This window comes from Poecilia formosa, unplaced genomic scaffold, assembly GCF_000485575.1.
Source record: "Poecilia formosa unplaced genomic scaffold, Poecilia_formosa-5.1.2 Scaffold14, whole genome shotgun sequence".
NCBI lineage: Eukaryota > Metazoa > Chordata > Actinopteri > Cyprinodontiformes > Poeciliidae > Poecilia > Poecilia formosa.
This window is the reverse complement of record NW_006799953.1, coordinates 3781441-3794861: the sequence shown is the minus strand read 5'-3', so window position 1 is coordinate 3794861 and position 13421 is coordinate 3781441. Positions and strand designations below refer to the sequence as shown.

General features: G+C 38.6%; 1 protein-coding gene across 4 annotated transcripts; it reads left to right on the top strand.

Annotated features, from left to right (window-relative positions):
- Positions 1-2576: 2576 nt before the first annotated feature.
- aifm1 (apoptosis inducing factor mitochondrion associated 1) lies at positions 2577-12607 on the top strand. 4 transcript variants are annotated; one of them, XM_016668333.1, is made up of 19 exons: positions 2577-2825; positions 4551-4681; positions 4802-4907; positions 5009-5023; positions 5306-5389; positions 5892-5960; positions 6694-6806; positions 6911-7041; positions 8435-8525; positions 8612-8696; positions 8772-8848; positions 9502-9610; positions 9723-9830; positions 9913-10001; positions 10091-10231; positions 11155-11297; positions 11435-11559; positions 12153-12340; positions 12418-12607. In XM_016668333.1, the coding sequence occupies exons 1-19, from the start codon at positions 2738-2740 to the stop codon at positions 12487-12489; spliced, it is 1965 nt and encodes a 654-aa protein (XP_016523819.1). In that variant the 5' UTR covers positions 2577-2737; the 3' UTR covers positions 12490-12607. The 4 variants fall into 4 exon arrangements, with proteins under 4 accessions (XP_016523819.1, XP_016523818.1, XP_007546024.1 ...); XM_016668332.1 differs by having other exon boundaries at positions 2578-2825; positions 5889-5960; XM_007545962.2 differs by lacking the exon at positions 5009-5023 and having other exon boundaries at positions 2578-2825; positions 5889-5960.
- The last annotated feature ends 814 nt before the right edge of the window (positions 12608-13421 follow it).

The window sequence follows — 13421 nt, the reverse complement described above, 5'->3', positions numbered from 1 at the left end:
TTGCATTTTCAGTTGTTTTTTTTTTTCTTTCTATGTAATATAAAATCTCATGCCAGAGGCAGCCTCTCCACCTACTATGTCTGTTAGGATCCAGTAAAGTAAGGCAAATTATCTTACAAGCTTGCTCATTTTTGCCACCGTCAGACAAGTCCACTATAAATACTGTTAATGTCAGAGTGAATCTACTGTATGATGAACTATCCTCCTATTATTACTGTTTTATGTGTCACGTATTTGTTTCTGTGTAGGCGGATGAATCAATCAGTCTACTGATTAATAAAGGGAGTATTCTGACTTGTTCATTTCTGTAGACGTTTACAGCAGAAGGTATTATGAAAATATTCTCCTTTTTACACAGTTTGTCTTAGGTTTTGGAGAAAGATCCGTCAATTTGTAGGCTAACATCGGAAATGATTGTTGTTCCTAAAGCCTTGATTTGTGTTTTTTGCAGGTTCTTTTTTTCCTATATCTTTTCTCCTGTTTCCTGTGGTATTTAATCTCCGTTTTTATTAAAGTGCTTGGACTTAACTGTGTCCAATCGCCTCATAAAGCCACTGGCTGAAAAAAAACAAGAGAACTCCATTTCAGCTCCTTACTGTCAACACTGTAAAGAAGCTCTAAGAGTATTTTTCACATTACTTACCTCATATCTTCTTGTGGCCTATTGAATTGGATCTCTCTGTGAGTATGCTCAAGTGAAGTCATCAGAGCTTCAAACTACTTGGACTTCTTTCAACAAACCGACCCGGACTGCTTACCTTCTTCTATCCTACATCTGGGTTCCACTTACTGTAATTCTCCTGGCTGTCTGCCTTCAGATCCATAGCAATGCTCACCTCCACATCAGTTTATCACCACAACTGCCATGAAATCCTCTGCTGCTTCCCCAGAAATAGTAACAACAATACAAAAAAAAAAAAAATAGACAAACTACAAATACATGCCTTTGAGCAACACTAACCTCAATCTCTCTTTTTGTCTCCCTAGCAGCTACACGGTTCAAACGACTGGTTTTGTCAACACAATCACACAAAGACATGTTTGATATTGAACATTTGCTTTGCTCTATGTCTTGATTCTAATTCTTAATTTGGGTTATGTCTTCAAATTAAGACACTCGCTGCCTTTTCCACTGATCTACAGCTTGGACTTTATTCCCCTTCTTCGAAAGCCAGCATGTATCTCACCTCAACATCAGCTTGAGTTGTTTCTTTAGCTTCCTCTCAGCTGGAGTTGCAACATTCATCACAGCTGCCATCTTTTGCTCTTATCTTCACCATGTGTGGTTTGTTGACCCATAACTGTATGTCTGGCTTAGAACTACATATGTTTACAAGCACTTTGTGAAAACTTGCAGCAGGTTGAAATATCTGTTATGCGAATATGTTGATATTCATGTTAAGATTAGCCTCAAGTTGTTTTTTTTCTAACCAGTACTTGTTTTTCATTTAGTTTTGTTTTTTTTTGCTTTTGTTTTGGACATTTGGTGTTATGCTTTATGATAAATAATGAAATACATGTTCTAAACTTAACTGCAGGACTATTGAGCATATAATTATTCTGATAATTATGATATCAAGCCTTCTATGTAAATCAAGAAATACAGAAACAATGCAACACAAATAATAATAGATTTGCCTCTTCGAATTCCATATTTTAACGTTACTGAGTGAATACTTTGTTTTCTTTGACACTTTCCTTCTGACCAGCTTTGCTGACCCTGCTAAAGAATTCCCACATTTAACAGTAGGGTTGATGGTGTGATTTTTCTTTCTTTCTTTTTTTTTCAGTTTGGAGCTGTCCTGTTTTATGAAAGAACCAAAATCACACAGTGATGGAAGTGCACAGAAAAATCTGTATAATAGCCATTATGGAGGATGATCAGCAGATCTGCTGATCTTCACTCCCTCCAGGACATGGTACAGGCAGCACAGTTGAACTTATTCAGTAATGTGATCTATTTGTAATTTTACTAAAATCAACACATGTATAAATAATTGTTTACTCTCTTATTGGCATATTTATTTGTGGTGCTTTTGGTCTGCAATGTTCTGTGAACATATAAAAAAGATAACCTTCTCTTCCTCTTTGTACATATACACTATAGATATAGTGTATATATACATATTTACAATATATATATATTTACCAATTATTGTTATTTATATTTAAAATGTCTTCATTGAGAGTAAAGTCGAACATATTGAATAAAATTGATTCTGGCGTTACGTTGTGAGCTGTAGGGGGCAGCAGCGTCTTGAAACAATTTTATTTTCTCAAAAATCAAGAAGAAGTTATCCTGACCAAAGAGCCTTGAAAGAGGGAACTCGCAGTAGATGTCAGGTGAAATAACCAGCCTGAATTTTACATTCAATAAATGTACGTTTAAAGTGTAGAAGTAAATGTGTTGCAATATTTTATATCTAAAATATAACGGCAATAGCCTATAGGTTTATAAGTCTTGGGAATGTGTCATTGTTATTTTTTTAAAACTGCAATGCCATCTTTCTGTACAGCCTCTTGTCTTGTTTAGCTTGCGTTAGCATTGGCTAATCTCCCTCTGTAAACAGTCTCTGCAATTACCCAGCACTCCTTTGAAACGTATGACCTGTCTCTGGCCTTGGCGTGCACTGTGTGCGGCTGCTAGTCGTCTGTCGGACTTCATTAATTGTAACTAGCTTTCTGTCCGACCTGTCGGTAGTGTAACTGGGAGTTGTCGCAGCTGAGCCGAGCCACCATGCTGACATGTAGGGCTGTGTGGAAGAAGCTTGCACCTCTGGCCAGAGCCTCGTCCACTGTATGCCGACAGAACGTGAGGAGAGCAGGTAGGTGAACTTAATGGTTACCCTTGTCTTCCGGTTAGCTGGCCTTTATCCAGATATGAATGAACTTGCAATACATGTATGCTTTGATTCATTATTAAACCGCTCTGTGTGCAGTCTTGCTAGGTTTGTGCTTTTACCTATCCCGACCTTTATGTTCTCTACGAAGCTAACTAGCTAATCAGCAAATGTTGACGCTGCCTTTTCAGATGCATTAGTAATGATTAATATAGTTGGTCATAGATAAATATAGAGTATTTATTGGGGCCGCGTGCAGCCTATCAATAGTCATGAGTTTGACGTGTCTGCAGTGTTTCTCTGACAGGTGTTGCACCATTTTCTGAGACCACCCATCTGATTGCTGCCATAATCACATGCACTGACTCTTATCTAGAGGATTATATTCTCGCCCCCCCATTATGAGACTGTGAATGGATAAGCACAGGCACCAACCTGACCTTCAGCAGCATGCAAGACTGTTCTAGCAGAGAATAGTCCATCAGAAGTGTGGGCTATTTTTAATTAGCCTAATTTTCCATGCAGAGAGATTTCTGCTTTCTCTCCATTTTAAGAAATATCAAGACGATATTTATCTTTTCAAAGTGGAGGATTAATGGTAAATTTTATTTGAACACATCCATACTTGGGTACTTTTCATATGCATAGTTTCCAAATGAAGTCATGATAAAACAAGGCCCCTTAAAGGGGCCACTAGATTAAAAACATGTAACAGTTGACATTAATTTTAACTATGGGATCTGATTGACTTGTAAAGTGTCCTGATTTAACATTTGTTGTGATTTAGCACTGTGAGAAACTGAATAGAAAAGGAGATGCTTGTTGCTGTAGTATATATTTTTACCATTGACATCCTGCTGTGAAACATAAAGACATTCAGACTAAATTCAGTTTGGAATAAAACAATTATAAATAAAGTTAGAAATTCCAGTTTGTCACCTGAATTTAGACCTTGCCCAGGTTAGTTAAGGTAATGCTTCAACATCAAAGCAATTAATTTACTGTAAAAAAGAAAAAAAACAGCTGTCTCTCAGCTAAAGGTTGCACGGCTCAGCAAGATTTCCAGCAGCAACAGTAAATCTACAACAGAGTAGCGGCTGCAAAGGAGTAGAGGAAAGCTGCTAAAGTTGAACTCAACCCCAAGTTGCCTTGTGATCAGTAAATATATGATTGTGTGCATTTTTTCTACAGCTGTTGGGTGAATGTGGCTTAGTGTAAAATGGTTTGGGGGAAATCACTTTAAGAACTCCTGAAAAGGAGCTGACAGCCATAAATCATAAATAACATGCAACTCATTATGTGACCAGTAGCACAGATGGATAAAGTTATCGGTCAGCAACAAGCTGTTGAATTAATTGATTTATAAGATTTTCCCCACATTCATGAATTTTAAGACTTATAAGAAATCATTAATCAGCAGCAGTAACTCTGGAGGAGCTGCAGAGATCTTTTGCTCAGGTGGGAAATTATTTCCACTTTTCAACAATAATTTGTGCAGTCAGATTAAAGTCGTTGTTAGAAGAAAGCCATAAAAAGTCCATTTTAAAAGCTTAAATGTTTGTTCACAGCTGTCAAAAGTCCAATTGACTCCTCACATGATGGTGTTTCTCCCAAAACGTTTGGCAAAAAAAGGACTTTGGCCATTATTTTAGGAAAGTGATGATTTGAGATCAGTTGTGTAGATGAAGTTTTTCCAATAATCTTTTTCAGGGTGGAACAATGCCAGAACGCCACTGTGTGTGCCTGTGGCGCACATGTCCACAGGGCCGGTGGGTGGAGGCAGTGACAACCTAAAATACGCCCTCCTAGTTGGAGCATCCTTTGTCGGTGGCTTAACATATGTGAGTAGGAATATTCCCAATATATTCCTGAATCTGTACAATGCATTTCAATGCTATACAGTTAATTTTAGTTTGTATGCAAGTTGAAATCTTATTTAGATTTTTTTTTTTTGCCCCCAGGCTGTTATTACTCTAAAAGGAGACCAGAAAAGACATGTGGAGCGGATGACAGAAATTTCCTCCAGAAAACAGAAATCAGCCTCACAGATCCAAACAGAACCTCCAGGTGAGCTCGGTTGTTTTATTTTCCTTTAGAGGGAAATGTCTAGGATTGTATCTGTATTTAAAAATGCCTACTTTTGATTCTTTGTGTTTTCGCTGCTGAAGCCACCGTGATGGAGCGTGAGTACTTTGAGGCAGTGATGTTCATAGCTATTGCCAGAACTTTGTTTTGATTGGACAGTTTATTCATAGTTTGGACTGATTTGGTGTAAAAGCAGCTGACACTGCAGTACTCGGTTCAGCTTCCTCTTTACTGCTATGTACACCAGATTTTTATCAGGGAAACTGTATTTTCAGTAACAGTGATATATTTAAGTCTGTTAGTCGAGACATCGTGTATTTTACTATTCTCTCCATACTCTCAGTCTACGGTGTTTATAAGTGTGTTTGTTTGTTGCTCAGCCCCCCTTGAGACAAAACTTGAAGCCGCAGCTGCTCCTGATGCTGAAGCAGCGGCCCCCAGTGAAACTGCAGAGCCACCTCCAGGTCAGCCGCCTGCTTTTTACTCTATCCAAACACATGCGTGTTTTATTATGCCTCCTGTACAAACCGTAGCTTTGGCATGAAACCATTAGCATGTCAAATTTGAATCCTGGAAGGTTTCTGTTCTGTTGTTGTCGCCTGATTGTGATCAGATTCTTAGAAAGTTCCTGCATGAACCGTGACGATATTTTTGGCGGCATGTGCGTTTTATGTAACATTGTTTACAGTTTCACTGCAGCCTTTGGAAACCAACTCGCCAGTGCCACTTCTGTTTTTTCGTCTCTCTACTCTGTTTCAATACTTTTTGTTTTATTGGCTGGTACATTTGTGAGGCTTAATCTGCCCTCATGGAAAATAACGATGATGGCCTAATTTGGTGTTTTAACTTATTTTTCGATTTTATGCTACATCTCCCAGTTGTTGAATGCTCCCACCATAAAGCATGGGTCGTCCCTACTGGGTAGCTCAAATTTTTAGCCGATTTCATGTATTGCTTTCGCAGTAGATGAGCCACTGGCAGAAGCCTCAGCAGAAGAGGCAGCGGCTCCACTCACTGATGCTGGAGTTGAGGAGGGTAAGACTGAGAAGAAAAGCAACATTTCTTGTGTAGTGACCGATAAATATTAGCCAGAAAACTGAAAGGAGCGTGGTTTCAATATGACATGCTGCAGTCGGCGAGGGCGCTATGAAGGTTGTCCAGTTCTGTGCTTACAAAGTATAAAATGTCCTTTTGATTTTTGCAATTGATGATGGAAAATGACAACTTGAGGATGGCGCTCTATATTTTTTTCTGTTCCGTTTACCGTACTTGGTTAGAAATCCCGGGCACATACTTCCACATGTTGCTCAGCCAAGTGCTGCGAGTTGTAGGCCACGCCCCTTCAGTTTCCCAAACCCCAGCTGTATGTTCTGAAAGCTCACACAGTGTGATTGCTACGGGTCATTTAGTGTGATGGAAAGGGACTCAAGGATTGGTAATTGTATTTTTCAGAACCGGCTACAAAACTGTGAATAGAATCTAAGATCTACATCCAAAAACCTTGGTTTAAGATCAAATTGTAGTAACGAAACCTTCCAAAGCAGAACCATCCAAACTCCATGAAGAGTCGAACCCAGAATAACAATTTTTCGTTGCTATTTGAAAAGGTTCAAGCATCTTAATCATTCCTATTCTTGATCATTTTTTTTCTTTTTCTTCTCTTGTAATAATGTATAAAGTTTTTCAAAGTTTTATTCCATCACTAGGTGGTTGTTAGCTTAATGAGACCATGAACTGATTATTTCCCTTCTTCTCTCTTTCTGACCAGCTGCAGACTCCAAACCTTCGTTGCCCTCACACGCCCCCTACCTCCTGATTGGTGGAGGTACGGCGTCTTTCGCAGCTGCCCGATCTATTCGAGCCAGAGACCCTGATGCCAAGGTCAGTCAGGCTTCTTCTCATCTGACGTACATAGAAAATATTCATTCTATATTTTTAGAGGCTATTTTTCCTAAGTTATAATATATTTTTTGTTGTTGCTGCAGGTACTGATTGTAACTGATGAGCCAGACCTTCCGTACATGAGGCCGCCTCTTTCTAAGGAGCTGTGGTTCTCCGACGACCCCAGTGTCACAGAAACTCTGCGTTTCAAACAGTGGAACGGGAAGGAAAGAAGGTGGGTTCCCAGTCTTCCCATGAAACCTTGAGTTTTTAAAAATGCTCTCTAAACTGTGCTTTTGAATATTTGTTGAATTTCTCCATCTTTTCATTTTCAAACTTATATCTTGTTTACTTTGCTCTGAATTTAACTTCTAACTTTCTTTTAGCACAGAGAAAACTTCAAGCGAGTCAAAACCTGTCACTACAAACTACGTTAGAGCATCCAGTCTGTTTATTAGCTGGATGTGAAAAATATTATTTAAAAAATCTGTATTTTTGGTGAGGTTTATATTTTGGGTCACATGCATTTAAGACCCTCCCTGCAAGTAATATATTTGAGAGTTGGCCTGACATCCATGTATAAAGTTGATGACAAATTTGTAAGCTCAGAAAACATGATTGGGGGGAAAAGTAACAAATGAGAAGAAGAGTAAATAAAATGTGGTCACAAATTATATGACGGTTTTCAACAACTGTACCTGTCCTCATATTGTATGGCTCTAGCATCTATGCTAGTCAAAGGGTTTTGGATGAAAGTTTTATATGTTCACAAACTTAAGTGAATACAGTAAAGCACCTATTTTAAGCACTCACTGCAGATCAGAAATGGCTTTCTATAGTTTTCGGCTTACGATCCAGGAATGAGCAGCAGAGGGCGTCACAAGTCAGGTCTTATGTTGCAGACAGTAGCTGGACTGTCAGTCACAACACTGAGAGAAGGTCAGCAGATTCATAAATATTACCAGAACCTGTTTGATGGAGGCTACGCTTTTTTTCCCTACGTGCAAAACTATCCAAGACCACAGCTGCCACATCGTGTTTTTTTCTTTTAGTTTTTTTTTTTTTTTTTTACCGCAAGTTCACTAAGTTAATGTTTAACTTGTATGCAGTTTTCAGAGTTGTCTGGTTGAATTTGTTTCCAGCTTGTCGGATTTATTAGACAACCGGCAAGAATACCCTCTATTGCTTTAAACACCAGTTTAACCACTTAGTTTGAAAAAGAATTATACATTTAGTTTGCTGTTAAGCTCCCTCAGGTAGATTATCATTAAATATTTGCAGCACCAAGTACCTTGTTATTATTAAGACAACAATGATCTTGAAAATGGTGCCTCATTGGTTTGGCTTTTATCTCCCTCCCTGCAAGGCTCCTTTATGCCTAGTGACCTTCATTTGTTGTTTTGACTGGCTGTTGGATGCTTCAGCTACTGCCTGGCCTTGATGTCCTCTGATTGTAAATCAAATCATTCCCTTGCCAATCAGCTGAAATGTCTGAAATCTGGACCAAGGTGGATGATTCCTTCCAGGTGTTTGCCAGTTTTTAAAGGGCTATTGACATTTATTGTATCAGCATTTCTTTTTGTATTTTAAAGCTATGCGTTTTCAACACTGCTGTGTTTATTTGACAGCATCTACTTCCAGCCGCCTTCGTTTTACGTTGATGCGGAAGAGCTGAGCGGTGCGGAAAATGGCGGAGTGGCTGTCCTCACTGGCAGGAAGGTTGGTTTATAGATTTAGTTGATAGACACAACAGTGGTCTGCTTTAGTATGCTTTATATTGAAATACCGAATTTGATGTATTTTAGGTGGTTCATATGGATGTCAGAGGAAACAAAGTCAAACTTGACGATGACATGGAGATTTCATATGACAAGTGCCTAATTGCTACAGGTAAGCAGTCTAGCTGTGATGTTACTGACCATAGTTAATAAATATGTAAATGAATCTAATTTTTTTTTTCTTCAGGTGGAGTCCCAAGGAATCTTCAGGTAATCGAAAGAGCTGGAGAGGAAGTGATGAAGAGGACAACTGTTTTCCGCAAGGTCAGAGTTTCACCACTAGGTGGCGTCAGATTTATTAGAAGTTAAATTCCTCAAAGTAGAATGGAGCACAGATTTCCATGGAATGTGGTTCTAAATATTATAAATATATTACTTGGTTCAAATTCTGTAAAAATAAAAATATTCTATTAAACACCTTTTGCTCTCCAGTTATTAAAATAAATCAACAGAATAGTCGACAGTATTTTTAACTGCAGATGCATCTTTTGCTATAAATGACTGAGCGTACGATAAAGGGTTGCTTTGTTATTGCATTTTAGGCAATACAATTTTTACTTTCTTTTACAATAAAGTAATTGAATTATTTGCTTATCTTTTAATGTATTTCTTATACCGTATAGAAAAAGCTTAAGTGGTTAAATGAACAATCTGTAGAATGTGCCAATATTTAAATGTAATTCATTTTTAGAATGATTGATTACAATAATTGATAGTTGCAGCCCAAAAATACATATGTATTTTAATAGTAAAAATAATGTAGCGTCAAAATGTCAACTTTTGCAAATCTCTGTGTTCTTTAAAATACTCCATTAAACTTCGAGTAAATGCAGACGGATTGTTACTTTGAAGTATGTTGAGTTTTTCAATCTTATTATGATCCTAAAACGTCTAAAGTTGAAATGTTTAACTTGCAGATTGACGACTTTAAATCCCTGGACAAAGTTTCAAGAAACGCGCAGTCCATCACCATCATAGGAGGCGGATTCTTGGGCAGCGAGCTGGCCTGCGCGCTTGGCAGGAGATGTAAGGCTTCTTGACAAGCTGTGAAACTTTCAAGATGAATCAAGCTGATAGTTCTAGGTAACAGAACAAACCGTTTTGCTTGTGTGTCAATCATCATCTTCCTATTTTTCAGCGACAGAGTCCGGATTAGAGGTAATTCAGATGTTCCCAGAGAAGGGCAACATGGGCAAGGTGCTGCCTGAGTATCTGAGCAACTGGACAACAGAAAAAGTCAAGAAAGGTACAACTCGATTGACACAGGCGATATCGATAGGATTTTTCTTGACTTTTCTCATTGTTTCTCTCCGTGTGTGTCCGGTTAGAGGGTGTAAAGGTCATCAGGGAAGCAGTGGTGAAATCTGTGTCCTACAAAGATGATAAACTAGAAATCAAACTCAAGGATGGAAGAGTGGTAGGTTCACATTTCAAACAAATTTAACTTGATCCAATGCACCAGATGGAATCATCAGGCACTAATTATGTTGATTTTTTACCTTTCAGGTAAGAACGGATCACATTGTTGCAGCCGTAGGCCTGGAGCCCAACGTTGACCTCGCTAAGTCTGCCGGCTTAGAGGTGGACTCAGACTTTGGTGGCTACCGGGTCAACGCGGAGCTGCAGGCCAGGTCCAATATCTGGGTGGTAAGTAAAAATCCTGTTTCTGAATATAGATCAGGTTTAGGATTTTTATTTGTGTTGCAAATGTTGTGTATTATGTTATGTGGTCATAGTGCCCCCTCCTGGTCAGATAAGTTCTTGGTTCATGTTGCAGCAGAGAGAAGCAGCTCTGCCATGTGTTCCTCTGAAAGAATGAAATCTTTGGCCATAAATGTTGATAGAAGAAATGAGAAACAGGCATAAAGGTATTATATGAGCGTGACAAAATAAACAAATAAAATTCCTCCATTTCCAGTTCAAAAATCTTTTCTTTAAATAATTTCTTGCCATCAGATTATCTTTTGGTCTGTCGCTTATTTGACCAGGTTTGAATTCGACTAGATCCTTATGCACCACAATGTTGGATTAAAAAGAAAAATGAATTTGTGTGCCCCTCTTATCCTGCTTTATGAACAGAATTGACTAGTAATTAGTCACATTTACTCAGTTACTCAGTTGTGAGGTATTGCTACTCTTGTTTTAAATTTCTGGACACTTTGTGAATAACTCCACAGAATGAAGAAGAAGCTTGTTTAAACCAAATACTCACCAGACACACACCTGCAGTTTTTCTTAATTTTCAAGTTTTAATATTGAAAGAAATTTATTTCGGAAATAGAAATTGTTTGATTTTATTTACACAAATTATTTTCAGTTTGGTAATTAAAATACCAACATTTCCACGCAACTTTACATTTTGGTCCATCTGTAATTTTTCAATATTAAATGATTCCTGTTTTGATCAGTTACTCAGTACTTGAGTAAGTTTTACATTGAGTAAAAACATGCTGAAGTATTGCTGCTCTTACTCGAGTACAATGTTTGGTTACTCCACCCATCTTTGATCATGAACTATCCTTATTGGTGTGTGAAGTGCGAAGTGCTCAGTCGTGTTTGTTTCACCTCAGGCTGGAGATGCGGCCTGTTTCTATGACATCAGGCTGGGCCGCAGGCGGGTGGAGCACCACGACCACGCCGTCGTCAGCGGGAGGCTTGCAGGAGAGAACATGACAGGAGCCAACAAACCTTATTGGCATCAGTCTATGTTCTGGTGGGTTAATTAACACAGATTTTTTAAAAATGTTTTAGTTGCAATTTTTAATAGTAACTTGATAACTCTTGGTCCCTCCCTTTGAGGTGAATGTAAAACAGTTTTCTCTGAGGTGAGCGTTTTGTCCTTTTCCACAGGAGCGACCTGGGACCCGATGTCGGCTATGAGGCTATTGGGATTGTTGACAGCAGCCTGCCAACTGTAGGAGTGTTTGCCAAAGCCACTGCCAAGGACACACCCAAAGCTGCTACTGAGGAGTCAGGTAGGTGTGCTCAGTGTTTTAATATACTTAATGATCCCATATTTAGTTTTTTTTCTTGCTGGTGTGTAGCTTTGGGTTTGTGTGAAATGTCTGCACATTTGCAGCATAGGAAACTGTTTCTTTAATGAGAGGAGCTGCAGTAAATTCATGTATGAAGAGATAGTATATGGAAATATTTACATGTACTGAGACACACAAATCATGTAGGTGATCAGAATATAAGAGGCAAACAAAAATTGCAATTTTGTTTAAGCCCTATAGTCTTAGAATAAAAAAGAAAAGAAATAGCCTGTGTCTCAAATCAGGGGAATTCAAGAGAGGTGGGTATTTATTGTATCATTTATTGTGAAAATGTTCTTATAAGAATTTAGATTTATCGTTGTCACAATACATTTCAGTTGTTGATTGGAAAATTAAAAACATCGTTAGTTGATTGTGCTATAAAATGGCACTATGTGGCTGGAAAATACATAATGCTGCCCCTTTAAAAAACACAAATAAAGTGAAAAAATAATCACTATATTGATTCTAATAAAATAAAAACTAAAAAAAAAAAGGCTCAGATTGAAGCTTCCTCCATGATCATGCTCCAGGTACTGGGATCCGCTCAGAAAGCGAAACGGAGGACACGGCTTCCAGCGCGGTGGCCCCGGCGGCGCCGGCTCCCGTCGTCAGCCACAGGGACGAATACGGGAAAGGAGTCATCTTCTACCTGAGAGAGAAGGTGGTGGTGGGGATCATCCTGTGGAACGTGTTCAACAGAATGCCCATCGCAAGAAAGGTACCACTCCTGGTTTATGGCAGAATTCAAATACGTGATGCGTTTACTGAAAGATGTTTGTGTGGGGAAAACTGTAGATCATCAAGGACGGAGAGGAGCATGTGGATCTGAACGAGGTGGCTAAGCTGTTCAACATCCATGAGGACTGAGCCGCTGGACAGTCGCACTCAGGGGAGAGAGAGTTTTTCTTCATATGAATATTGAACTGTGGCAGTGATCGCCTCCTTCGTTAAGACACAACCACTCATGGCTACCAAATTATCACTGCAAAAAACACAAAATCTTAAGGTTTTTTTTGTATATTTCCTACTGCAGATATCTTGGTACACATAACATGAGACTAAACTAACTTACAAGCAGCATACAGGAGCTTTTTTTAAAATAAAAATGTCAATATTGATGATAAAAGTAGTAGTTCCATTATTATTTCACTTATAACACTGGGAAAATGTCTTGTTACAGGTCTGCCAGTGGAACTAGCACTTCTTCATCAATATTAGTGTTTTTTTTATTTAAAACAAACCCTTAAATTAACTTACTTACTTGTAAGTTAATTTAGTCTTATTTCAAGTGTAAGATATTTGCACTAGAAACTAGATTAAAAAAAACTTGGTAAGATTTTGTATTTTGCAGTGCGAGGATCAATGTATATTAAACTGTGGATATTTTCATATTTGGGATTTGTATCTGCTGTCTTAATTATGTTTGTTTTGATTTTTTTTTTTTTTGGTTTATCGCCACTTGACAAGCCCTTGTCTTGTTTTCCTTCCACCATTATTTGTGATCGACCCCTTCTCCTCTGCGTCCCCCGTCATTCACAAAGCTGAACTCTTCTCCTTCTGTGTGATCGGTGCAGCTTGTTGTGAGAAAAGCTGCAATAAAAGCTATTTTTAAATTGGACTCAACCCATTATTTTCAGCTCTGCCTCCAGATAATGGCAGTGATGAGCAGCTGCAGTGACCTCTATCCGAAGCTGTGATTGTTTAGACGGTTGTTGCAGTCAGTGAGGTTGAACTCATCTGTCCCGAGGAGTTAGAATCATTCCCAGTTGCTTGGCAGATTGCTACTCGAAGTGATGGAG

Excerpts from the sequence above, each read along its gene's own strand:
- aifm1 (XM_016668332.1), top strand. The coding sequence starts at position 2,738 with ATGCTGACATGTAGGGCTGTGTGGAAGAAGCTTGCACCTCTGGCCAGA. Across the intron at positions 5,961-6,693 it reads TGATGCTGGAGTTGAGGAGG|CTGCAGACTCCAAACCTTCG; the intron begins GTAAGACTGAGA and ends CTTTCTGACCAG. Across the intron at positions 9,831-9,912 it reads AACAGAAAAAGTCAAGAAAG|AGGGTGTAAAGGTCATCAGG; the intron begins GTACAACTCGAT and ends GTGTCCGGTTAG.